This window comes from Sardina pilchardus, chromosome 6, assembly GCF_963854185.1.
Source record: "Sardina pilchardus chromosome 6, fSarPil1.1, whole genome shotgun sequence".
Taxonomy (NCBI): Eukaryota; Metazoa; Chordata; class Actinopteri; order Clupeiformes; family Clupeidae; genus Sardina; species Sardina pilchardus.
The window spans coordinates 19,500,449-19,525,535 of NC_084999.1; the positions used below are offsets into that span (position 1 = coordinate 19,500,449).

Genomic DNA, 25,087 nt, shown 5'->3' on the forward strand with positions numbered 1-25,087 from the left:
CAAAGTCCTAGGTATGACAAATTAAAATGTTATGACTTTCATTAAATTGACTGAATTCCATGATTTCTGCCTGGGATTTTACAATTCCATAACTTTTCCATGAATGTGGGAACCCTGAAATATGCCATCTCAACGGCTGAGCTACATAATAATAATAAAAAACAAGCAAACACAATTCAATTTAAATTATTATTTTTTTAATTCCACTTACATGAAATTACATAATTTCCCTCCAAATAACATGTATGCTTGGGTGTTTCCGTATGAAAAATTCCAAAGACATGAGACAAGCTAGCCAGCCCAACAGCAAACGCACTCTCTTACTATCTGCAACTTTTATCAGAAATTCCAAATACCAAATATCAAAGGAAATAAAAGGCAGTTTATAAAATTAAACAGTAAAACAAAACTTAATTGGGGGGAGGAAGCAGTAATTGGATTAAGCACATAGGGGCTTCCCACTGCTCCGATTGTACAGCACTGTGAACAGTTCTGCCAAGCTATAGCCCACTAGGCTCTCTCTTTGTTCTTAGGTCAACCATACCTCGTAATTGAATTAACCATTTGAAAAAGAAAAAAAGTTTTTGTTTTTCCTTAATATTATTATTTGCAAGCCACTCAAGATGGCAAATATGATAACAAAACAAAAGGAAAAAAAAAAAAAAAAAAAAACCCTTGAGCAAGTGACCGTAAATGGAATGTAACCTTTTTCTCTCTGTTTGTGTATTTTGTTTTGTTTGCCCTCTGCCAAGCGCTATTGTGATACAGTATGTGCTTTTTCAGAGGGAGGGGCAGGAGAGCGAGGGGGCGCACATTGCATTCGACCTTTAACCTCCCGGTGCTAGGCCAACCCACTGCTGCTGTCCTGAACTGTTTTCCCGCATGGCTGATAGTGGTAGGGCTTCGGTCAACCCATCGGCCCCAAGAGAGGGAGGGAGAGAGAAAGAAGGGGGGGGGGGGGGGGAAGAGACAGCTCTGGGTCTTAGGCAGTGATGACGATGGCACGGAGGGCAGCAGGAGTTGGCAGTGCGCTGGATGGGTTCCCCTCAACCCTCATACGCCAAGAACCTTTTTGTGCCCACACACTTTCACTCATCCTGCTGCCCAAGTCTGAAGCTCCCGACACGCACCCTCTCTGTTGTGCACGTCGTGCGCGCACACACCCATGCACACACAGCCAGGTTCAAGAGCTAACAAGCCCCTCCCCACCCCACCCTTTCCATTTGCGCCCCCACCCTTCCACCCCACCCTTGTATCCACCCACCCCACCCCCTCCCCACGGACACACAGACCCCAGAGGGAAAAGCCCACAATGACTAGAAAAGTAGGGAACAGAGAGACGGCAAGGGGGGGTTGGGGAGGGGAGGGGGGTAGAGAGCTAAGAGAGACTGAAGCTGGACAATGAGGTGGTCTCAGTGTTGATGGTGCGCCAGGACGACAACGACGACAGGTTCGGGGGGGGGGGTAAGGAGGACGAAAGGGGTTGGAGTGCGAGGGTAGGTCGGGATGGGGTAAGGGTTAGGATTAGGATTCGGGTTCGGGTTGAGGTGGGGTGGGGGGTTGGTCCGTCACGGGACAGGTTGAGATTCAGTTTTCTCGGCCCTCCTCAGTGTCCTCGCCATCTCCCTGGTTGTCTGAGGTCCACAGCTGGAAGAAGAGAGAGGCAGACAATGGACGGGTGAGAGGCAGCCAATCAAAGCACAGAGCATGATTTCCTCTCATCCTACCGAACACTGTACGTAAAGCCTGTTGCTGTCAACAAAGACTCTAAATGAACAATGCTAAATCTAAGCCTAATCCTCATTAAGAGCCAGATCATCTATGAATAAACACATACCACCAGATCAAATCAAGATGTGCCAGAAATACCAGGGACTTTAGCGCCTGTGTATTGCACACTTCTACAGGCATTTCATGTTTTTTTCAGGCCACATGCACGCCGGCAGTGGCAAACGTCTCCCACAAGACCATGGGGTACACTCGGGACTCTCATACTCACTGTGAGGTTGTCTCGCAGTAGCTGCATGATCAACGTGCTGTCTTTGTACGACTCTTCGTTCAGCGAGTCGAGCTCTGCGATGGCCTCGTCAAAAGCCTGGAGAACAGACACAAGAAAGGAGGTGAGGCGCCATGTTTGCTCAGGCTTCACATTTCTCACACTCTGGTCGCAAGGTTTTTCCCCCGTTGTCCTCTCTTCTCCGGACATCTGTCCTCAGTCTCGGCCTCTTGTGTCCTCTTTGTCTCCGTCTCTCCTCCTTGCACTCTATACATGTGTGGGTCTCTCACTGCCTGTGGCGGTCTTTCTCTCTCACTCTCTGACTGTCTCGGTCTCCCACGCTCTATATAGGTATAAATGCAGCAACTTTTTTCAGCAATGTTGCTGGGCAACCACATAACCACATCCATGTGTTCTAATTGGATTGGATTGGATTGTATTGCATTGGATACTGAAATAGTCCAGGAACAACAAATGCTCAATATTAGAGGAAACGTGCCAGAACAACAATCATCTAGACCCATTGCCCACCCACATGTTACAAACATGCTACATCAATACATGTAAATCTCTGTCTGTCTATGATGGACATTACTCTCGTACCGTCTTGGCCAGTTTGCATGCCTGCTCGGGCGAGTTGAGGATCTCGTAGTAGAAGACGGAGAAGTTGAGGGCCAGGCCCAGGCGGATGGGGTGGGTCGGCTGCATCTCTGTCTTGCTGATGTCAAACGCATCTTTGTAGGCCTCCTGCGAGTTGGAGATGATGGCTGGGGGAACACAGACAGACACCGCGGAGGAGGTTAACACAAAATCCAGCCTCTTTCACAGCAGGGTTTCTGTTGTCCGGTAATTCATATTAAATATGCACTAAAACAAGTGTTCTATACTACCCTTCTATTTTAAATGAATTTTCTTTTTTTTTTTTTTTTTCAAGCAAGTCTAACGACAATGACTACGATGAGTCTGAAGAGTCTGATCTGAGATAAAGTCTGAAGACCACAGCAGCAGAAAAGAAACCAATACGAACGGGGGGGGGGGGGGTTCAGCATAAACGCAAGGCGACAGCTGCGCATATCACTGGGAGTGTAAAAGTAAAATTTAGCAATATGTAGACCTAAGTCTAGGTCTAAAGCTAAAGGGAATTTAGGCCTACGTGTTACCACGCTATATTGTAAGCTATATAAAATGTGCTACCACGTAGGCTTGGGTTGAGCAGCCTTTTCAAGCCCAAAGCTATTTATTTTCGCACTTCATGTTATGCACTAGAGTCTGACAACATTTATTTTGTGCCTGGTACATATGTGGTCATTCTATACATACCCTAACTATTGTTGTTTTAAAGGAACACTTCACCGATTAGTATTAAGCATTGTATCTTTAGAAAACCAGTCATGTTTTTGAATAGTCATGCATTATTCCCATCATTTTACATCATTGAAAGCAGGAAGTCCTATTCATGGGTCTCATTGAAATCCGTATTTCTCCCATCTCAAGGCAAACTGAGGGAATGATGCACGACCATTCAAAAACATGACTGGTTTTCTAAAGATACAAAGCTTAATGCTAATCGGTGAAGTGTCTCTTTAAGGTCGTTACAAATTTATTTCACCAAATTGTCTTGGAAATTGAAACCTCCGTCACACAGACCGGCACCACCTTTTTCCCAAGCAGAAATGCTGTTCCACACATCGGCGGATGAAGCATGTTTCATTTGCCATTAACTGGTTTTAAGGTGAACATCCAATTCAACCAACAGGTCAACCACAGACAACTGTACTACAGACAGAGTAACAATAAACCTTCATTCAGAGCCCAGGCAATGGCTGGAAACTGAACATTTGTGTGAACCATGAACCGACAGTTCAAGGGTGGGTGTGTGAAAGGGACAGTGGCAAGGGGGTAGGACGCTACTGACAAAACTACAGAGAATAACAATAAAAGAGGAGAGAGGAGAGAGAGAGAGAGAGAGAGAGAGAGAGAGAGAGAGAGAGAGAGAGAGAGAGAGAGAGAGAGAGAGAGAGAGAGAGAGAGAGAGAGAGAGAGAGAGAGAGAGAGAGAGAGAGAGAGAGAGAGAGAGAGAGAGAGAGAGAGAGAGAGAGAGAGAGCTCATGTCTTCTCTTTCCTCTCTCTGGGGGGGAACAATGGCCTGTCTGTTCCACACAAAAGGGCCTCTGCCGGTTGGAACTTCCTCTAGTCTGTGAGCTGCCTGTGAGCTTCCTCCTGCCATTGTTCCTCCTCATGCCAAACAAGGCCACATGGCACACTGCAGCCCGCTCCATCTCCACAGCGCTGCGGCCTCCAGCCAACAGCCCAAAAAACGCTGAGAGGGGTGGGGGGGGGGGAGAGAGCCATGGAGAGCCACTTGCCAGAAGCCCTCTCTGTTGAGGCCTGTTTACACACCACAACTTCAGGGGCTGAACTAGGTTCATTTACTCAGACGTAAAATGACTGACAAACAGTTAGTGTCTAAAGGTTCTATGAAACTTTAATTTAACACAAGGACATTTTAAATTCAATTTAGATAAAATGGCAAGGAATTTGTATAACAGACCAGCGCAAAAGCTAAATACAGACATCAGTATATTTACATTTACGTTTATTCATTTAGCAGACACTATTGTCCATAGTGACTTGCATATGTCAACTATATTGTTCCAGAGCAACTTGGGTGCCTTGCTCAAGTGCACAATGGTGGAACCCGGGAACTGAACCAACAACTTTCAGGCTACTACATGCTAGCCCAGCTCCTTAACCACTACACTACCACCGACCCGTGTTTTGTACATGTTATTGTATATGCCAGGGATATACTTGTCTTCACATACAGAACCGGTTCCGTTGTGAGCGAAACCTTGCTTCAATTCGTCGCTCATCTAGAGTCATGTACAGTCATGTACTGCGCCTACACTATCGCCCCTAACGCTCATGTGAATATTGCATCTCATGTATGTGCGAGTTTGTTTTCAAGGATGTGCACGACCAATGGACCGTGGACCATGTGCATACACCTTGTTAAAAGCGGGTACATCCCACAATAATGTGGGACTTCCTTCTTAAGCACGTTGCTTATTAGTGAGCTCCGTCTCTGTGGCTACCAAACCACCCCGCCCCAATGTGAGGTTTCTACCACGGAAGTGGGCTGGGCTCGGGCTTGGCACTTATGGCTCCGGGAAGGAGTTTCATTTGGCTCGGAAGCCTGGTACAGACTCACAGGCAGGGCGTGGTTTACAGTCAATGTGTGTGTATTAGCGTCAGTGCTTACACATCTACACAAGAGAAGGCACAGGCCTACACCTGCTACTACTATGCACACAAAAATGACCACGAGCATACACACATAGAAAAACCCACATCCGGCCACCACACCTCGCCTGGCTTTGGCACAGGAAGACGGCTTACAAGCTTCTTCCTGTCGCTCGACCCTCGGAACGAACGGGGGGCCAGACAGGTCCACACTTGTGCAACGCACCAGTGGTAACACACATACGTATCGCACACTCAATCGTTTTCACACTGACACACACATCAGTCATCACCTCACTATTTGAATGTTATTTCACAGTTTGGTTGTTTACAGAGGCATTTATGTGCTTGATTTGCATTGTTTAACACGTTTCTGTGGGCACATATAAATGCGCTTGTGTATGTGTGTGTGTGTATGTGTATGTGTGTGTGTGTGTGTGTGTGTGTATGTGTGTGTGTGTGTGTGTGTGTGTGTTCTCGTGGAGGGGCCGGTTGGGTGAGTCACCGGCAGCGTGAAAAGTTTTATGAATGGAACCACAAATAGCCCCACATCCCCACAGAACTGAGTGGCCGCTTGCCTACTTCCTCTCTGGGAGGCCGGCTCTGTGTCCGAACAGGAACCCTGGGCTCCTCTCCCTGACCAGAGGAACAACCGCTGGGGGAAGCACGAGACCCCACTGACCTCACGCCGGGGCAAAAACAACAGCAGGACGTCCACCGCACCGGAAAGGACGTGCATGTGTGAACAACGAGAAGAGGAAGCAGGTCTGTGTGTTTGTCCACAAGACACAAGTGATAAAGTCCAGAGACATCTGTTGAAAGGCGTCGTCACTTCGTTAAGCCCCCTCTTCCTTCACTGTGTGTATGACTCATGGGGAAATCAGTGTTTCACATACATTGACTTAGATCAACACTGAGCACCACACAATGATTTTCTACATTGTACTATTTAAATGGGATGAAATCCTTTCATTGTAGAGTCTCTCTCTCTCGTTCTCCCTCTCCTAAATCGTGATTAAAATTCAGTTGGCGTCATAACCACACTGCACAATTTTGAAAAAAACTGTAGCATTCAAGTTAACTCAGCTAAGTTCTTATCACAACGTAGTCAATTGGTCAAGTAGTAGAACTCTTCATTAAGTTATATGCAAGCATATAAGAAACGTTATGTTACTGTTGGGTTGTCGAGGTGAGCACGCTATAACGTTACACAGCTACTTGTCATTATCGACAAAGGCGATCTTTATATCTTATACAATTTGCCATAAACCGACCGACCCAGTCAATTTAGGACTGACCCAAATATATGTATCTCTTTTCCTTTTAGTCAAACTGACTTGCTGGTTGTAAACTTGTGTTAAGACGACCGATTTTGTTTTTAATCTTAATATCACAATCAAAATAAATGCAATAGAATAATATTCATTATATTTGTGAATATAAATTGCCTACATACAAACAAAAGGCTATGTTCTTTTCTTTCTTTAAAATAAAACCCTGTGGTGCCATGATCTATGATTATGTTTACAGGATTGATTTACGCATGTCACACTATGGCCCATATGTTCTCTTTTTTTCATTCACTGTCAATGGTTCGCACTTGTCTACGGCTTAAGTAAAGAAAATGCGGTCACCGTTAGGGATGTTAACCGGTGACTGTTTGACCAATGGTTGACCGTATCCACGTTAGCCGACCAAAGTTGTCGCTAGTCGGTTTAAAAAAAAAAAAAAAAAAAAAGAGCCATCTTTAAATTAGGCTAAAGACAGTGGACTAAACGCTACTACAGCTAGCCATTTCATTCCAAGAAGATCTTTTTTTTGCGTGAAGTTATCCAATTATCCCTCACACTCAATTTTTCATAACGCCTGCTTGTAGGCTAGGCTACGTAATAAACCAATAAAAACATTTGGCACGAGGTCACAGCGGTGGCCGGTGCGTCTTTTGCAATCTGGAAATGCGCTGTTTTATCCATTGGTTTTATAGTGTTGCAGTCTAGGCAACTTTCGACATAAGATGGGCTTAGATTTGGAAAGACATTACATCTACATTTCAGGAAGGGTCATCAATGGTAACAGATAAGGTAATGATCATCTTTCGTTATTATTGTTAGCACTTCCTCAAACTAAGCTGCGTCTCTTCGGAGCTGTCATTTTCATAAGTGAGCCGCGGCCATTTCAGCTTCAAATGAGCTTCTAACGCTAGACAAACGCCTTTATTTGCAACGCGATCACCTTGTACCCAAACCATTTTCGGAGCAAAGGAACCATTTGTCCTCCACTTACAAGCTCCTTGGTTTGCAGGACTCATGTTTGGCGCAGTAGGATTTTAAAAAGTGAAAGGGCGGCGCCAGGGCTGTGTGTATGAGCGTGGGACAGAGAGATGAGAGTTGGGAAATTGCGTGGCTGTTATTTCAAATAGCATAATTTATTTTAAACGAATCGGTTAACCGGTTTCAACCGGCTAATGAGCCTCGGTGGTCGGGCAAGAAAATTTGTAGTTTTCGCCATCCCTAGTCACCGTTCAAAGTCATACTGGGTCGGGCACCATAGTAATACACCAAGACGTGTTTTTTGACAAAGGTTTCAAATTGTTTGTGGTCTATATAACCTGCATCAGAATGAGGTTTTCAATGGTGCGCCTTAAAGGGACACTTCACCGATTAGCATTAAGCTTTGTATCTTTAGAAAACCAGTCATGTTTTTGAATGGTCGTGCATCATTCCCTCAGTTTGCCTTGAGATGGGAGAAATACGGATTTCAATGTTGGACTTCCTGCTTTCAATGATGTAAAAATCATCATTTTACATCATTGAAAGCAGGAAGTCCTATTCATGGGTTTCATTGAAATCTGTATTTCTCCCATCTCAAGGCAAACTGAGGGAATGATGCACGGCCATTCAAAAAACATGACTGGTTTTCTAAAGATACAAAGCTTAATGCTAATCGGTGAAGTGTCCCTTTAAGTCACTGTTTGAAGACCTACCTACCGACCCATTTTGGCTGTTACTACAAACAAGGATATTTTGAAGGATGGCCTCATGCAGGCCAAGTATAGGACATTCATTTTATTGACACCCCTCTCCCCTCCCTCCACCTTTTTATTTTCACCTACCACCACAAATAGAATTCCATTCTGTGGGAAACACTAGGGAAATAGATGTGTGACAAAATAAAGGGAAGTAGAGTCTGCTTGCTCTCTCTGTGTGTACTTAAATACATGATTGGTGTGTATGTGTGTGCCAGAGAGAGTGGGAGTAACTCACAGGCCTTCTCCTCGCCCAGAGCCACCTCTGCCAGGTAACGGTAGTAATCCCCCTTCATCTTCAGGTAGAAGACTTTACTCTCGGCGGGAGTGGCCTTGGGGATGAGGAACTTGTCCAGCAGGTCCTGCAAACAGAGCACAGAGAGCTTGTGAGTGTGTGCAAGAGTGTGTGTGTGGTGTGTGTGTGTGTGTATATATCTCTGGGTGTGAGCAAGAGACACAGAGTGTGAGTGTGAATGAGTGAGTGTGGGAGTGAGGGAATATGGTTGAAAGAAAGTGAGAAGGAAGGAGGAAGTCAGCAAATCAGTTAGAAAAACAAACAGAGCCACGCCTGTTGCTTTCAGCCGGGTCACTGGCAAGGGTAGGGCGTGGGTTGCCATGGCGTCTGCGGCGGGGGAGGATCTATGCAGAGCCCGTGACAGAACTACAACAGCACGGACACCAACACTGCTGAGGAGAGCCAGCCAGGGCCGGCTCAAGGAGCAGGCTTGGGGTGAAAAAAAAATAAAAATCCTCCTCTGTCCTTGTGAAAAGGGACGGTGTCAGCCGTCACACACACACACACACAGACCAAAAACATCAAGAGCCTCCCTTTGAAAGCCCTGAGGCTTGTTTGAGGCTACCAGCAACAAAGATCATGTAGCATCCCACCTCGGGATTCTCAGAGAAAGAGCGCGAGAGACCAAAAGAAAGACAGGACGACGATGTGGAGACGGGGATGGATGGAGGGAGAGAAAATGCACCAGAGCACAAGCTGGCACATGGGAAGTAGGTCAATGCACACGCTCACTTGCTCGCTCCCCACTCTCTCTCTCTCGCGCACGTACGCACGCTCCCCTCGCTCACCTCTCATTTGCAGCTCCGCTCGGCTGCTCGCTGCCAGCACCGCGGCACAGTGGGATGCGGCCGACGAGTAGGCCATGCCGCCAACGCTGCAAGAGGGAGGGAGGGGGGAGGGGAGGGGAGGGGAGGGGAGGAGGGCACTCTCCGATGCCCTTGCCACCGCCACAGAGGTATTACATCACACCTGCCTGCAGACCATCTGACCCAGTGCACACGCGTTTCGACCAACCCAGTTCCAGCACTGGAGCAGACCGGAGAGGCCGCTGCCGCGAGAGGCGTACGCGCGCGCGCACACACAGTTCCCAGTCCATCAACCAGGACAGACAAGAGAAGAAAAAAAAATAAACGGGCTGGGTGTCACTGTGAACCAGCCAAGGAGCAACTGGAATCACGTCAAGATGGGGGAAAAGACAAGACAGGTGTCACTGAAACAGAGAGATGATCACACAGCTCTGAGCAGTGGGGACATCTTCAGTGGGCATGGAGCTCAAATAGCTAGTGCACACACACACACACACACACACACACACACACACACACACACACACACACACACACACACACACACACACACACACACACACACACACACACACACACACACACACACACACACACACACACACACACACACACACACACACACACACACACACACACACATCCTTGTGACTCAAATCACACCCTGGCCCCTATGGTGATGTCACCCATCCCAGGGTGCCTGAGGCTGAGAACAACACATGCTCTAGAGACCCTGCCCCCCACCTCCCAGCCCAGACTCTGGCAGGCCGATGAGGTGTGCGAGTGTGTGTGTGCTGAAGGACAAGCTGTTCCTGAGCGAGAGGTGGTGAGCAAGTGTGGAGTCACCGGTGGACTGGCTGCATTCCCTCTACCGGGGAGTGCATCTGATGATCTGATGGCTGTTCTGACGCTCACCGTTTCTTTCTTACTTGCTCAGACACACTCAAGACACACACACACAACCCTTCTCCACTTCCCTCTACAGGGGTATCGGAGAGGTGAACCGAGAGGGAATCAGATTAAGTCTTGGAAATGGGACTTGGGCCACCGTAGAGCCTATCTGACAATGGCCTCTTTCCCTGACACCGTGCACGAGCAGGATTACACAACAGCACCGTGCGAGTGTGCACCTCTCTGTTTTAAGCAATGAGACCTGGTTGGTGTATGGTACTACAAACAAATACTCCATCCCGAGTGGCCATTGCTTGAGAGACCCATTCACCTCACGTCCATGACACATTAGCTCGTCTGTTTCTCTTAGTCACTCGCTCCCATTTCTGGCCTTTCATTGTGGATCTGATGGGACTGAAACATATGTGACTATTTCGGACCTCGCGTCTTTGATTGCCCTCAGGCCTGTGTCGAGCACACAGACTTTGCCCATTTGGATGGTGTGGGGCTCCACGCTCTGCCCCGTAGTGGAACCAGCCTGGTGGGACTGGCAAGGGCAGGCGCGCGGGCAGGCAGGCGTGTGCGGGGGAGGAGGACAGAGGGGCGAGGGAGCTACTCCTCCTTCTCCTCCTCGCCCTCGTCTTTGTGAGGAAGCAGCCGGCTGCAGCTCTGGACTGAGTCACCCTGTGGGTGAGTCCTCATCACCGGCGCCAACTCCACAGCCAGTGCGGCCCTCGTCTCCATGCCTGGTTACCTCCCGCCTCCACTTCCTGGCTCTGAGGACTCATGTGATGGGGCTATGGAAGACTGACGCACTGCTGAGAAACGCACCGCCTATTAGGATGTGTCTAGAGAGTGTGAGCCCTGGACACAAACATATTGCCTCTCCATCCCAATTGGACCATACATATAATTAGGGTGTGAACATCAAATCTGCAGCCAATAGCACTCTGGTGAGAAGAAGACATTATGTAGTCCCATAAAAGCTGCATGAAGCTGCTATTCAATACATTACATTAGGCTGAAGCTTTCTAACCAAAGCGACTTACAACATGGTAAACATTTTAAGCTTTTTAAAGCAATTCTAGGATTTTTCAATAATCACTAAGTTGCCAATCCAGCCAGTAGGAGCTACACACTGGCCAGTCACACAGTATAATGGGGAGAACAGCTAAAAGGTACTACGCCGACGACATCAATGAAGAGGGAAGTGGGACACATCACCTACCATTGCTCAAAGGCACTACTCAGAGAGTTCACACATGAGGTCAATGGTTTCACTGCTCTCCGCAGGCCGAAGGCAGGCCAGTCCTGTGGCAAATCCGAGCTTTGTGCACTACGCCAGAAGCAGTCACCTGCGACACCTGTCCCCAAGTGAGGACACCCGTGTGTGTGTGTGTGTGTGTGTACGTGTGTGTGTGTGGAACTAATGGGATCAGGGCGACAGTAATGAGCTGGGCCCAAGGAGGGCCCTGCTCACGCTGAGTAATTAGAGCAAACAGAGGAGATACTGATCTGGATTACTGTCAGCCAGCCTTCAGCAGACACACGGCGCACACTCATGAGAGGTTTATAAGGTTACCCCTGCAGTGTGAGTACATCAGCAACGCAGCACTACAGCGCTACTCAACCCAATGACCACGCAGGAGATCCGGAGGACCCCCCCCTTCACACCTGTCTATCCCCCCCTCAATCCAGCAGTCATACTCACTAGCACGTCAGTGCAGATGTCCTTCAGTTCCTTCTCAATCTTTTCCCGGTACTCTTTGGCCATTTGCTGCTTCTTGTCGCTGCCTTCAGTCTTTTGCTCGATGCTGGAGACCACCCTCCATGAGGAACGGCGCGCGCCCACCACGTTCTTGTAGGCCACCGACAGCAGGTTGCGCTCCTCGTTGGACAACTCGTTGCCCTCCTCCGTCACGGCCTTCATGGCGGCCGCCATGTCATCGTAGCGCTCCGCCTGCTCGGCCAGCTTGGCCTTCTGTACCAACTCGCTCTTGTCCATGGCTGCACACGACTAAAGTCACAAACACACACAGCAGTTAAGAGAGCCGTCAACTGGTAATGCTAACTGGTAGGCTACCACTGCATAGGTTCATGAGGTAGGCAAAACATTTGCAGTTTTGTAGTACAGCCTAAAAATACACAAAACAGTACAGCAAGGTCCTTATACTAACACCTTTTTGTTACTTTTGCAGCTAAACCTTTTGATGAGGATGTCAGAGTTATCACCAGTAAGGATATCTAGACAATGTCAAATTACCTTTCAAAATCGAAAGTGAAACCACACTGTATAACACATGCCAATGAATGACTCAATTTGAGGATTTGGGTTAGGACACAGAGGACTGGATATGTGTGGGTATTCAGGGGACACTTTGCTCAGCAGAAGAGATGACAGCTGGAGTTTATTGATGGATCATAACTAACGTGTTAAAGTGATGCAGACCCTAACATCACACAACGCACAATGATCACTTCCAAATACAATCATGTTGGCTTGCTGACTAAGAAATCCAACTAAAACAAATGATCGGGCCGATGACTAGACTTTGAAAAAAAGTCAATAAACAATAAACGATACATTAAATGAACAAAATATTCTTCCATTAGCATGAAGACACAAAAATACATTGCGTCTAATTGTCGGTATAATTCCCCATTTCTACTACTCGCAAACTTTGAGAAGATACCAAAATCACTAAAATTACTTCAGGAGGGGGCTTGCTTGCTCAGTCCGTTTCGTCCACGCGAGTGTACCAGGGGTGGCACTACCGTGCTATGAAAAATGCGGATGTGTTCTTGTTCCCCACCACACCCCATTCCATACAGCTAACCAGCGACGTAACCTGGTCCTGGCGAACAGACGTAGTCGAATCGCTGTTGCTTAACATTATTGCTTAAGAAAATGCTAGCCTAGGCTGTTACTACATCGTTATTTGCTTTCGCCAACAAAGCAAAAGGGCAATTTGCTGGCAAATAGCTGCTACTCTCGCTGATCCACATGGCTGCGTTAGCATTACACCCTACGATGCACCTAATGATTTGTATCTAACGTGGTTACATGAGAAACGTGGGCTAATGATTTAAGACGAGCACAGATACATACAATATTTCTAGCAAGGCAAGGAATATCTGACTAGCTAGCTAACCCTGTAAGTTCTAAAAAAGTAACGTTTGACGAAATCCATCTCCGGCTAATGTCAGACGAATTATTAGGCTAACGTTCAGTTACACTTTGCGCACATAAAAGCAATGTTATAGATCACAAGCTAGCATCCCAGAAGCAATCTTGCCAACAATATTTATTCCAGACACTGAAATGTTTACGACTGAGATGGGTTGACTTGCGATTAGGGTGGGTTTTCTATCGCTTGGTTTGCTAGTTGTAAAGCCAGACAGCTAACGTACTATTGTTCGACCCACCCCATGTAGGATACAGCTAGCTAGCTAAGCGACAAGTTCACAAGGCCCCGAATTAACGTTAACACCGCTCAAAATCGTTATCTGATGACCCGCTTTCAGCGAGACCAATTACTTACATATTTAGCATCAAGTCAGAATGCCTGGAATATTACCTTGTAAAATAATGTTGAGCTAGCTGCACCAGTTCTCAGTTTACGGCGAGGGCTGTCAAAGCAATAACGTAACGTTATCGACAGGTCTGGAGTAAACGTGTAGCCTCTAACGTCAACCAAATGTCACAGACAGTGTTAACGCAATTGGTAAGATGTTAAGGGGATTTTTAGAGGTTAATATGAAAAAACATCTTGTTTAATGGACCTAGACAGTTAAATTACGTTTAACCCCGCGTCAAGCTGGCTGAACTAATAATTGTACATCTAACATCTCCGTGTCTGTAGTTCCGAGGAACCCACCCATTGTGGTATGCAATGGAAATCCACAGCAGCTTGCTAACAAGCTAAATTGTTCCTAACCGTAAAGTTACCGTCAGTCAAACGAAAAAATACTGGCCATCTGGCTGAATTAGAGTAGGTTACATTGCTTAGATAATAAGGAATACAAATCAGCAAGATGGTAGGTTAACGTTACTCCTTGAGGCCAGCTAGCGGGCTGGTTTCGGCGATGTTACATAATAATTCTGGTCGTAGCGTTAAATGGTGAGTCGAACATTTATGAAAAATTAAACATTTCCGACTGCCATATTAGCTAGCTAAGCATCAACCTTGGAACCCTGAACTGACATGGATATAATTTGCTATATCTGGGGTTTCTCGGATTTCTAGTCAGCTTGCCAACACCAAGCAAAAACAAAGTGATGAAATATCCTTCAATATTAAGATGGGTGACCACAGACTAGCCACTCGCTATCTGGTCATCATTCCTTTATTGTTCTCCCATAATATTAGCTAGCCTGCAAACGCTAGTGAGATAGCGAGTATCGGCCCGACTGACTTAAAATGTCCAGAGTGAACTATTACTTTCCTATGAGCGATATCTGAAAACATAACGCAACAATTCGGTGTAAAATCTCAGGTATGAAATTAAGGAAAATTCAACTTCCTCTTACCTGAGAGTAGGGAATACTAGCGTTCCTGGTCCGGCTGGCTAACTACGGTCCACAGCTGATCCTCACAAGCGCTCTCAGGCTAATCCACGGGGTTTCCCTCCAATCACACAGGCCCCTGGAGCAGGGACAGGGCAGGGCCAGATGACGTCAAAGGTTACCAAGGCAACCACCCTACGATGTGCGCGGTGATTGCACGAAAATTACTCCAGACTTCCATTCTGAGAATTTTCCCTCCAGTTCTTCTGCACTGATTTCCTCTTGGTGTCATGTCTGAATCATCGGCCGACGGTCCATATCCACCTATCTTTTACTGTCTATGATATCCACCAGCCGTAGAGGCTGGTTACGTGTCATCTTTCTCTTGTACATACTATTAGAGGTCACAGAGGTGGTAATGACATAGATTCTAGTCCAACTGCAAAATCTTTTGAAGTCTACACTGCAGAGTATGGGCTTTTCCATGCAATGGGACATGCCTCTTGAAATTGTCATTATTAACATAGCCTACTACAGTATCTTATGCCCCCCACCCCCTCTCTGATACAGGGAGATTTCTGTGATCCTTGCCGTGAGCGTGAAATGTTAAACCTTCATACAGAAAGAATGGACTAGAACACTGAATGCAGGGCTGATCCAAGAGATGAGCTATTTCTGTGCGCTTCCAGTTCATTTCCATTGGGGAAAGCAGTGTTATTTTTTTACATGGGCCTCATGCTCTCTTCTCACATAGGAAGTCAGTAACCTACTTTGGGCAGAATTGCAGACACTTGTGTTATAATTGACATTGAGTGAAGTAAGGCCACATTATCTTAGTATAGATAGTGAATGGGTAGATCTAGGGAGTTTGGAAATCCCTGGATGAGCTGAGGTACCTGTAAGGGTGGGGGTAGGTGAGTGACTGTAGTGAAACAGGTTTTTTATTCCTCAGAACATGCCGCGCCCTCCAAATGTGTTGAGAGTTGTCATTCATGGAGACAATACATTGTCAGCTCACAGCAAACAGGGCTCAGACATGCACAGTTTTCCTTTTTTGGGAATGTACATGAGAACTGCTTCGCAGAGGTGTGTTCAAGATGAATCACTACCAGGGCAGCAGGGCTGTAGTGGTAAAACAAGAGGTGGGTAAATTAATGAATTCTGTGATCACAGTATTGCTGACTGTGGCATGCGGTGTTAGATTTTATTATTGTCCAATGTTTATAACAATACCTATGCCATCACATGGGTCCTTTAGTGTCGGTGAGTGTGAATGTGGATAATATGGTGTGATTTTTTTATGTTGAAAGTTTCATTTGGTGAGTAAACTATTCCTGAAATGGATAAAATGTGTTTACTTGAGTTTAGCCTGCACTACAACCCTGATCACTAACTGGTGAAGAAGATAGGCTTATGCTACATGGCCATGGCTTAGACATAACAATATGATGGATAAGTCAATCAACAAATAAATCTGTAAACACACAATAATAATAAAACAGTGACTTTTTGAGATTACACTGTTTAACTTTGTTCTTATTTAGTCTTTATTGAGGGCTGTTGGTCATCTTTTACCTCAAGTATTTGTAATGGAATTTATATATTGGAATGGTTTCCCTAATTTACTAGTAAAATTTGAGCAGATACTACCAAATGAAACGAGTCTGATACAGTTCAAATTTCAGAGGGAAAATAACAGTGTAAGACAAATTCTACATAATTAGCTACACAAATATTTACTTAAAAGTAATAGATGAGTATAACTATAATTTAGTTACATTGTACTGACCACAAGTGGGTTTTTCCCAATGCTCCCCCCACGCCCAGTCACACTGCAATACCTATATTTTACACATCACAAAAGTATGAAAATAACTCGTCAGCTTTAGTTTGGTTCTGGTAATTCTTTGTGATCCTGATGAATGAATGTCTACAGACTGCAGTAAAGAAAAAAATATCAATTAACGACAAATGCTGAAACGTTTACCAAAGTAACACTTTATTAAATTGTTATAATACACCACAGAGGTACAGACGCAGAATGGAATGAATATCTGCTGCCAGTAAGAGGGCCAGTCCAATGGGCAAATACAGTGCCGTTTCACACCAGTGACATTACAGTGCATTGATTTACTAGTGCAATGATGACAGAACACGAGTGTCCTTTGTCATTTACTTAGCCAATAATCCACCAGCACTATTAAGTCCTAATAGTAAAACATACATGATAAAAATGAATATAGTGACATTAATTTCAAATTTATAAAACTTTGGTGACTGTGATTATGCTTTGACAAAATGTTGACAAAAATACATCAATGTTACATTTCAACTTCCAATACCTGGAGCCTACCTGGAGCGTACACGGAGATTAGTATTACTGCAAAGCTTGTTAAAATTAAAGTATACTGTACTGGATTTATGCACATATTCACATATTCATATTCTGCATAAAACCTGCACATAGATCAAATATAAGTATGTTGCTGGCAAAAGAAACAATGAAATAAAAGAGGACAGCAAATAAAATCAACTTTAACAAATAAAATTCTCATGTTTTCAATGACCTACAGGGCATAAAAAATAACATGTTTTGAAAAGCATTTTGCACAATCCCTACACAACATGTAGATATACCAGACCTAAGAACAAAATCAAAACTGTTCTTCGACAAAAAAAGGGAACGCATACACACAACTAAAAAAAGAATCTGTGCCACACATGCTGAAAAATCAAAGGACAAACATTTTTAACAAAAGAGGTTGATTCAGCAAATGTTTAGTCCCCAAGCTCCCCTGGGCTGTGGTGGTGAGTAGTTAGCACAATATGGTAATCATGTTCAAAGTGTGTGATGTGTACATATGATAATCATCAAACCTCTGAGAGTTCATCATCATCTGTGTTAACTTGGCTTTGTGGTGTTGCTCTGGGGCCCCCGAAGTAGCAGCAGCAACCATCCTGAAAAGAGGGGGGAGAGAGGGTATTCCACAAGAGATGGCCTGGGAGTTTTGACAGGCCTCTGAGGTCAATATGGTGTGGGGACCCGTATCAGTGGCTAATCTCATGCTTCCACATCATTAAGCTCCGGGGGCAGGGGGGACTTGGGATGTTTGCTCTCAAAATGTTGCTTGAAGGTCTTGGGATCCGGCATCTGAGTCTGAATATGAATCAGGAATTAAGAATCAATGTAAGATGACTATTCAGCTGCTTTAAGTATCTAATTACTGTGGTGACATCCTTGGTATCGTTGTTCTTAAGTCATCTTCTCTTTCTTTAATCTACAACCGTTTTATGGCGCCGCTTCTTCTCCTAACAATTTTGTCAGTATCAGGCATTTTTACACAGAGATTCTGCAAAATAGAGAGAGACATTCCCTTATCTAACCCAAAGATCAGGCCCTCATGTCAGATGTATGGCTTTGGATAACACTGCAGCATGCTTCATTCAGCTCCACTTCAAGTTGTGTCTCATACTTGTTCCACAATATTCGACTGCCCCATGTACACTGACATGGTTCCACCTTTGTCACTAGATTACATGCCAGCATTTTCAGGGGCTGAATCCCCATTTCACCTCAGTCTGCCAGACAGGAGCACCACTATAATTACAGGATAAAACCTCAGTATTAAAAGGCCCATCGACACTGCACCTACTCCAACACTTACTGTACGTTCACACCAAGAGTGGCGGAGGCGTCCTGACGAACGGAAGTCATTCATTTTCAGTCATCGTCTCTCGGTGGCGAGCAGACGAAAAAACTGCTCATTATCATTGCACTGAGATACTAGTCTGGCCCCTTTCAATGTGTTTACGTTTCCCTCAGTCACCAGGATGGCAGGCCAATCGGCGACAAGAGGATGACGTTAGTTTCAAAATCAAATGCGGCTGTGGTAGCAATGTCTGCAAACATAAAAAATTGCAGTCGGAAGAGTGTGTAAATTTATACAGCAAAGGTAAATACATTGTTTCCTGACTGCCGATGCAGTTTATTATCAGTTTGTAAAGGCAAAGTAGGAAGTAATGTTAGGAATCCCTGATCGAGGTCATTGGTTAGGCTGGACCAGAGGCTGGACCAATGATTTCAAAGTTAGCGCAACATCTGTGCTGTTACAATGCAAGGATTGGAAACATTTCCCAATTGTGAGTACACAGACTCTCTTCAAAGTGAGTGGGTCCAGTGAAACCATGCAGGCTACACGTTCCCAACAGTCCCTTAAAAATGTAACATATGACTGAACATTCCAGCAGGCGCCTGGAATACCTCCTAGGTTCAAGTGTCAAAAGCAGAGCAGCCAGAATAAATCTAGACGCCCCCAACAGTCCCATTGTGTACGCACCGTTAGTGATTACATACTGTTATTCCAAATCGAACATCAAACAAAGCCATATTCAGAATTACATAGACTACACCTTAACATATCTGAGATGATTCCTTATAATAGGCCTACATAAACTCACACAGCCACAAACAGGCAACATCATGTGTCAGTGTTTGCATTGTTCAACATAACTTGTTGTTGGGACCTTAACATGATCCAATAACAGGCATTATATGTGTTCATTGTGACACCAATCTTCCTCTGCCTTCAGTCAGAAAGATTTTATTGACCAAACAACTAATTGATCAATCAAGAAAAGAACGGACAGATTAACTAACCGACAACAACTTAATAGTTCCAGCCCTAGCTGTTCTATAAATCAATCAATCAGTAATCAGTAAAAAATGATGGATAACATGTTGATCACTGTTACTCAAAACCTAAGCTGGAATCAGATAATTCCCTCCTTAAATATTACTTAAACTGATTAATTGTTTTCCAAAATAGTTGTTGCAATAATTGACAACAAACTGATCAATTGTTGCAGCCATACTTACTATACCTTACACTAATCCTTAAAGAAAAATGGATATCGTTTACAAAGATGCTGGTGTCCACAGAGAGTTCATACCCGACACACAGTGCAAGTGTAGACAAGGGCAGCCTTAGCTGCTGTCTTCTGGTCGTGCCCCTTGGCTTTTTTAATCTCCGCCTGTTTCTTAGCGTTCTTCTGCTGGGACTGGATCTTCTGGTGCCCACGGGCCATGGCTGGTACCTGGTATTGCAAGGCAAGTCAGTTCATAAGGTTTCCCCATTAGTAGAGGAAGTACCCAGAAGAGCTTGATATGATGGTTGTAAACCTCAGGAGCCAAGAACAAAGGTACGCACAGCTGTAGGACTGTTAGGAAGCGCTACTCTGACAGAGTTAAGTGGTTAAGTGGACATTAATAAAAGAAAAAAAGGAAAATTGATGTGGAGGGGCACAAAGATGACCAGAATCAATAGACAAGACACGCATGGGCACAGCACCAACAAATATGCGTGTCAATTACGTTACTGCAAGAACTGAGCAGGAAAGGTAGCCTAAACTTTTACCCCCTCATTTTACAACAATAAAGTAACCCCATCCATTCAGCACAACCAAAGGTTGCTCTGATTTCCCTAAAAGAACTATTTGGACGTTAAAAGAATAAGCCACCTTCCAAAGTGGGTTACTTGAAGTTTTAGGTCACTAGGAGAGAGCAATTAATCTCTGAAATTTCCCCGAAGAAGGCCAATGTTGAGAAGTGAAAAAGGTTGGTGAGAAGAAACAACTAGGTCATTTAATAGTGAGAAATATAAATTGTGTGCTGTTAGAATCTTTCAGGGAGGATCATACAACTTGCACATCTGTAACATAGACTGTATATATAGAACTGAAAAACAAACTAATACGTTACTGCTAGTTTTGCATGCTTAGTATGCTTACCAGTATGTGTTAACAGTAAAGGATCAGCTATAAAACTATGCCTTTTCTTGTAGGTGGCATTTCCCATGTCCTTTCTCCAGTCCCCGGACGTCCATCTCATCCTTTGACAGGAACAACCTCAGACATGTCGAGCGTGATATTGAAAGGTGTAGATTGCCTGAACAGTCTAGGACACTTGCTATGTTCATGATCATGAACATATTGTATCATATTTTAAACTTGCAGTATATCCCTGAACTCAAACTTAAACTATTCTCATTTGCCCTCATTGTAAAGGTTGCTGGACTCTGTGTGCATTGGAAACTGACAATAAAAATGAAAAACTTAATGTTTACTTGCTATCAAAACCATTGTTATTCAAACGTTGACATGTTCACATATGGGTCATGGTTATAGAATTTAACATGATATAACATGAACAAGTTCAAATTACCAGTAAACAGTTTTAAATGGTTGGTAAGCCTACATTAAGCAAAAATAATGAGGATACAAAATATTCACAAATGACCATGTTTTATTGTGTTTGCCAAGGGGTGAGGGGGGGGGGGGTTAGTCATTAACTTAGAGAGATTTCAGCTCTGGTGGCAGCAGCGTTGTAGACCTTCAGCTCTGGCGATGGTGGCGTAGACCTTCAGCTCTGGTGATGGTGTAGACCTTCAGCTCTGGCGATGGTGGCGTAGACCTTCAGCTCTGGTGATGGTGGTGGTGGTGTAGACCTTCAGCTCTGGCGATGGTGGCGTGGACCTTCAGCTCTGGTGATGGTGGTGGTGTAGACCTTCAGCTCTGGCGATGGTGGCGTGGACCTTCAGCTCTGGTGATGGTGGTGGTGTAGACCTTCAGCTCTGGTGATGGTGGTGGTGTAGACCTTCAGCTCTGGCGATGGTGGTGGTGTAGACCTTCAGCTCTGGCGATGGTGGTGGTGTAGACCTTCAGCTCTGGTGATGGCGGTGGTGGTGCAGGAGGGAGGCGGAAGACAAAATACCCCCTTCCTGCACCACCACCGCCATGTGAAAAAACATAAATAAAATCAAAACTTCCAGGAGGTATTACAGTTGTATAGCATTACAGACAACATATAAAAAAAGTTCTAAGTTTGTGTTATGCCATGAAACTTACTTTACACGTCTTACTTTCTCATCCTCTTTTAATATTTCTCCACAATCTCAACCATGACATCATTCTTTCGTTTTAATGTCTTGGGTGACACAAAAATGTAACTGCTCACTACTGACAAGCCACATTTTGATCTGATGTATTAGCAGCCACCATTTCACATTCCTTCTCATTTGCAGCACTTGACAAAGAAAGGATAAGAAAATAACCACTTGCCTTTCTACTAGCAGGTCTCTTCACCAGGTGGTCAGGAAGGGAGAACACAGTTGGTACTGCAGTGCAAGTCAGACGATTCCCCTTAACATAATGAATTGGGTATTCATGAAATGGGTTGAGTTGGAATTTACATCACCACACAGTGTTGGTCAGGAAAATGATTGGCTTACAGAGGTATCAATGGTGAATTCATGGTCTTCAAAATGAAGACTACAGAGATGAGATGACTTGCTGGGCTCCCAGTCTTGTCGTCTTATGTTCCCCAGCCATCGTCTCAGTCTGTCTGCATGCTGCACACCTAAAGGAAAACTGTAAAAAAAAAAAAAAAACATTCATATGTCAAGCGGTTGTGAAGGGGCATAGTGTATTTATTACAACCATTACATATGCCTGACATTCTGTATACAAAGGCCAAAAACATTTAACTCATAATGCCTCCGGGCTGCTGATGACTGGGGCTGTAATGCCATGCTTTGATGTCTGGCGAGGCTGCTGGTTAATCCGTTCACATTTATTAATTCAGTCAGTCGTTGTATGACATTCATTTGACTACTACTAGGCTATACGTTCAAGAAACGTAGCTACGGAATCGCTGAATGCCGAGGTAGCACAGCTACATTAACTCGGTAGCATAAAGTTAGCTAAGTTAGACAGCCTTCATCGGAAAAACGGCTGTCATAACCATAGGTTCATTACATAGTGTTAACATATTTAATATCATTAAATATAACCAAGAACTATTAATGTTAAAGTTTGCAATACACCACGTACACGGCTTCGTCTAAGAACTATCACAACATTGTTAAATAAACGAGCAGCTAAACTGACAACAAGGCTAAGATAAATACCTGGTAAGGTAATGTAGCTACCCGGTAACCTAACGTCAGCTAACTGGACCGCTATTCCTGGCACAATCAGACACATTGATATACTAATAACTACAACCATTCTTGTACCTAATCCTTTTAAGGATGTCTGACACAGATGACTGTAAAATTAAATTACCTTGCTAAAGTAAACGGCTAAGCGATCCCTAGAAGACTACATACTGTAAGTTAGCAAGCTAATATTAAGTTAATATTCACTTACCGAAAAAAAACTGCACAGAGCTTCTCTGGGGTGGCCCGTTAGTACAACCAACAGCACAGCACGACATGACTGTCAATGTATAAAGTGTAATAACAGCAAATAAAACAAATATGATAAGTTGCCTGACGAACGAACACCACCACAGCCGAGCCTACAGCTACTCCACTGACTGAACGGCTGCAAGCGGCTGACGCTGCGGTCACGCACTGTCAATCAACGCCCGTTTTAGATTTGTTAAAATAACTTTTCAAAAAATAATTTCACAGAGAAAAGAAAAATTGTGTGTATTGAAGCACATTGAAAACTATTTTTTCGAATAACATGTTGTAAATATAACATTAGTTTTAGGTGAGAAAAGTGACACGGAAAGTTGGCTACTTGGCCATTGAAATACATGGGGATGGGCGGAGCTACGAATTGTACTGCAGCCAGCCACCAGGGGGCTCTGGACTAGCGGTTGCTTCAATTCCAACGGACGACACACTGTCCAGGTCTATATATACAGTCTATGATCTGTAAGGATATGGGAGGATATAAAGGGAACAAACAACCTTAATCTATGCCTTAACTAACTAGACAGCAATTCATGTGTAAGTGTGACAAAGTTGTAGCAATTCAGCCTAACCAACTGAGGCCATGCATTAATTTCTACAGCGAATAAGATAGTAGGCTATGTCAACAATGACTGGTGTATGAGGGGGACTCTCTAATGGTACGCTGGGTAATATTAAAATCACTGGATGTTGGCAATTCAGTGGCAAGATTTATCGTGTACTAGCTGACAACATTTGTCAACACTGTTGATGTTGTTATCAGTCTGATTTATTACTCAGCAATTGTATGGATACAGAAACCGAAAGGCAAGTATCGAAACAGTCGTGGTTCTTATCGGCCGAGACTACTCAGCTGGAGAGTATGGTTAGCAATGGTTGTTTCACTATCTGCAAGCTAATCGTTATTTAGTTAACTGTATCTTTACTTTACAGAATAGTCACGTTGTTGCACGTGCCCGGTGTTTTAAGGACAATCGGCCTTTTGGATAAACACCTGAGAATCAGCAACTTTATTTTGCAAACATAACCCGTGAACACATTTGTGCATAGCCATAACTAGGCATTCTAGTTGTTTTAACTAACACACTTGCTGAGCAAGCACCATGCAAGACAGCCAAGAATAAGCCGATGTCTCATATCAGCAGATAAACAGAATGTAATCAGATTTGACGATAGCGAAGACAAACTGCTAACTTCAGTAGCCTACATTTATTTCGAATCTCCACTGAAAGCAGAAACATCAACATCACTTAACTATATTGTTCACTAACGTTAATTGACCGGTCAATTGTTACTCAAGAATAGCATAACTAGACGCGGTTGGTTAGACAGTAAAGGTAACTGTTTGCTACATCGATGAAGAGGAATTTGGCTGACATTAAATACTTTCAACAAAGATAAAGATATCTTCAGGTTGCTAATATCTCGAAAATGACACTTACCTTTAGCAGTATGTCGCTGAAGTACTCAGAAACGAGATACTCTATCTATATTTTCAAAGTCTGTTTTCTTAGCACCTGACTTCCTTGCTACTTGGATAACAATTCCAGGCTAAATATGGCTTTAGATTAGCTAGCTAACTATTTTAGCCTAGGATTCCAGCCAGCTGAGCTAGTAGCCGCACAAAGCATGCGTACTTTGATAACCCCTCCCAGTTTACTGCATAGATGTTGAGTGTGTGTGTGTGTGTGTGTGTGTGTGTGTGTGTGTGTGTGTGTGTGTGTGTGTGTGTGTGTGTGTGTGTGTGTGTGTGTGTGTGTGTGTGTGTGTGTGTGTGTGTGTGTGTAGGGGGGAATGAGGGGAGGGGGATTGGGGGGCACTGCTGCATGTGAACCTATAATCTGTTGGACAAATCCAAAATCAAGCCAACAACAGAATATGATTTTCAGTCTGCTACTGTTATTTTTCCTATTGTGGTAGGCTTACATTGGCTGAAGATCTATTTGCCAAGTGGGGCAACTAAGTTTATTCAGCCACTTTAAAGGACTTGAATTTTCATTGCTTTTGCTAGAAAATGTCTGCATGTCAACCAGAAGTGGAAATTATATATCTTGATGGAATATGTT

General features: G+C 44.3%; 2 protein-coding genes across 3 annotated transcripts; both read right to left on the minus strand.

Annotated features, from left to right (window-relative positions):
• Positions 1–1,248: 1,248 nt before the first annotated feature.
• On the minus strand, positions 1,249–14,887 carry ywhabl (tyrosine 3-monooxygenase/tryptophan 5-monooxygenase activation protein, beta polypeptide like). Of its 2 annotated transcripts, none has more exons than XM_062538909.1 (6): positions 14,788–14,887; positions 11,968–12,273; positions 8,503–8,626; positions 2,600–2,763; positions 2,000–2,095; positions 1,249–1,647 (listed from the first exon to the last, which is right to left on the minus strand). In XM_062538909.1, exons 2-6 carry the CDS (start codon positions 12,259–12,261, stop codon positions 1,588–1,590), a joined length of 738 nt encoding a protein of 245 aa, XP_062394893.1. In that variant the 5' UTR covers positions 12,262–12,273; positions 14,788–14,887; the 3' UTR covers positions 1,249–1,587. The 2 variants fall into 2 exon arrangements, with proteins under 2 accessions (XP_062394893.1, XP_062394892.1); XM_062538908.1 differs by lacking the exon at positions 14,788–14,887 and adding an exon at positions 13,835–13,853.
• A 1,858-nt stretch (positions 14,888–16,745) lies between these two features.
• LOC134082881 (zinc finger protein 706) lies at positions 16,746–24,700 on the minus strand. Its single transcript, XM_062538910.1, has 3 exons — positions 24,464–24,700; positions 19,714–19,857; positions 16,746–17,920 (listed from the first exon to the last, which is right to left on the minus strand). Exons 2-3 carry the CDS (start codon positions 19,846–19,848, stop codon positions 17,825–17,827), a joined length of 231 nt encoding a protein of 76 aa, XP_062394894.1. The 5' UTR covers positions 19,849–19,857; positions 24,464–24,700; the 3' UTR covers positions 16,746–17,824.
• Positions 24,701–25,087: the final 387 nt, after the last annotated feature.

Excerpts from the sequence above, each read along its gene's own strand:
- ywhabl (XM_062538909.1), bottom strand. The coding sequence starts at position 12,261 with ATGGACAAGAGCGAGTTGGTACAGAAGGCCAAGCTGGCCGAGCAGGCG. Across the intron at positions 2,764-8,502 it reads TCTGGGCGAGGAGAAGGCCT|CCATCATCTCCAACTCGCAG; the intron begins GTGAGTTACTCC and ends GTGTTCCCCCAG. Across the intron at positions 2,096-2,599 it reads CATGCAAACTGGCCAAGACG|GCTTTTGACGAGGCCATCGC; the intron begins GTACGAGAGTAA and ends TCTGTTCTCCAG.
- LOC134082881 (XM_062538910.1), bottom strand. The coding sequence starts at position 19,848 with ATGGCCCGTGGGCACCAGAAGATCCAGTCCCAGCAGAAGAACGCTAAG. Across the intron at positions 17,921-19,713 it reads ACACTTGCACTGTGTGTCGG|ACTCAGATGCCGGATCCCAA; the intron begins GTATGAACTCTC and ends ATTCATATTCAG.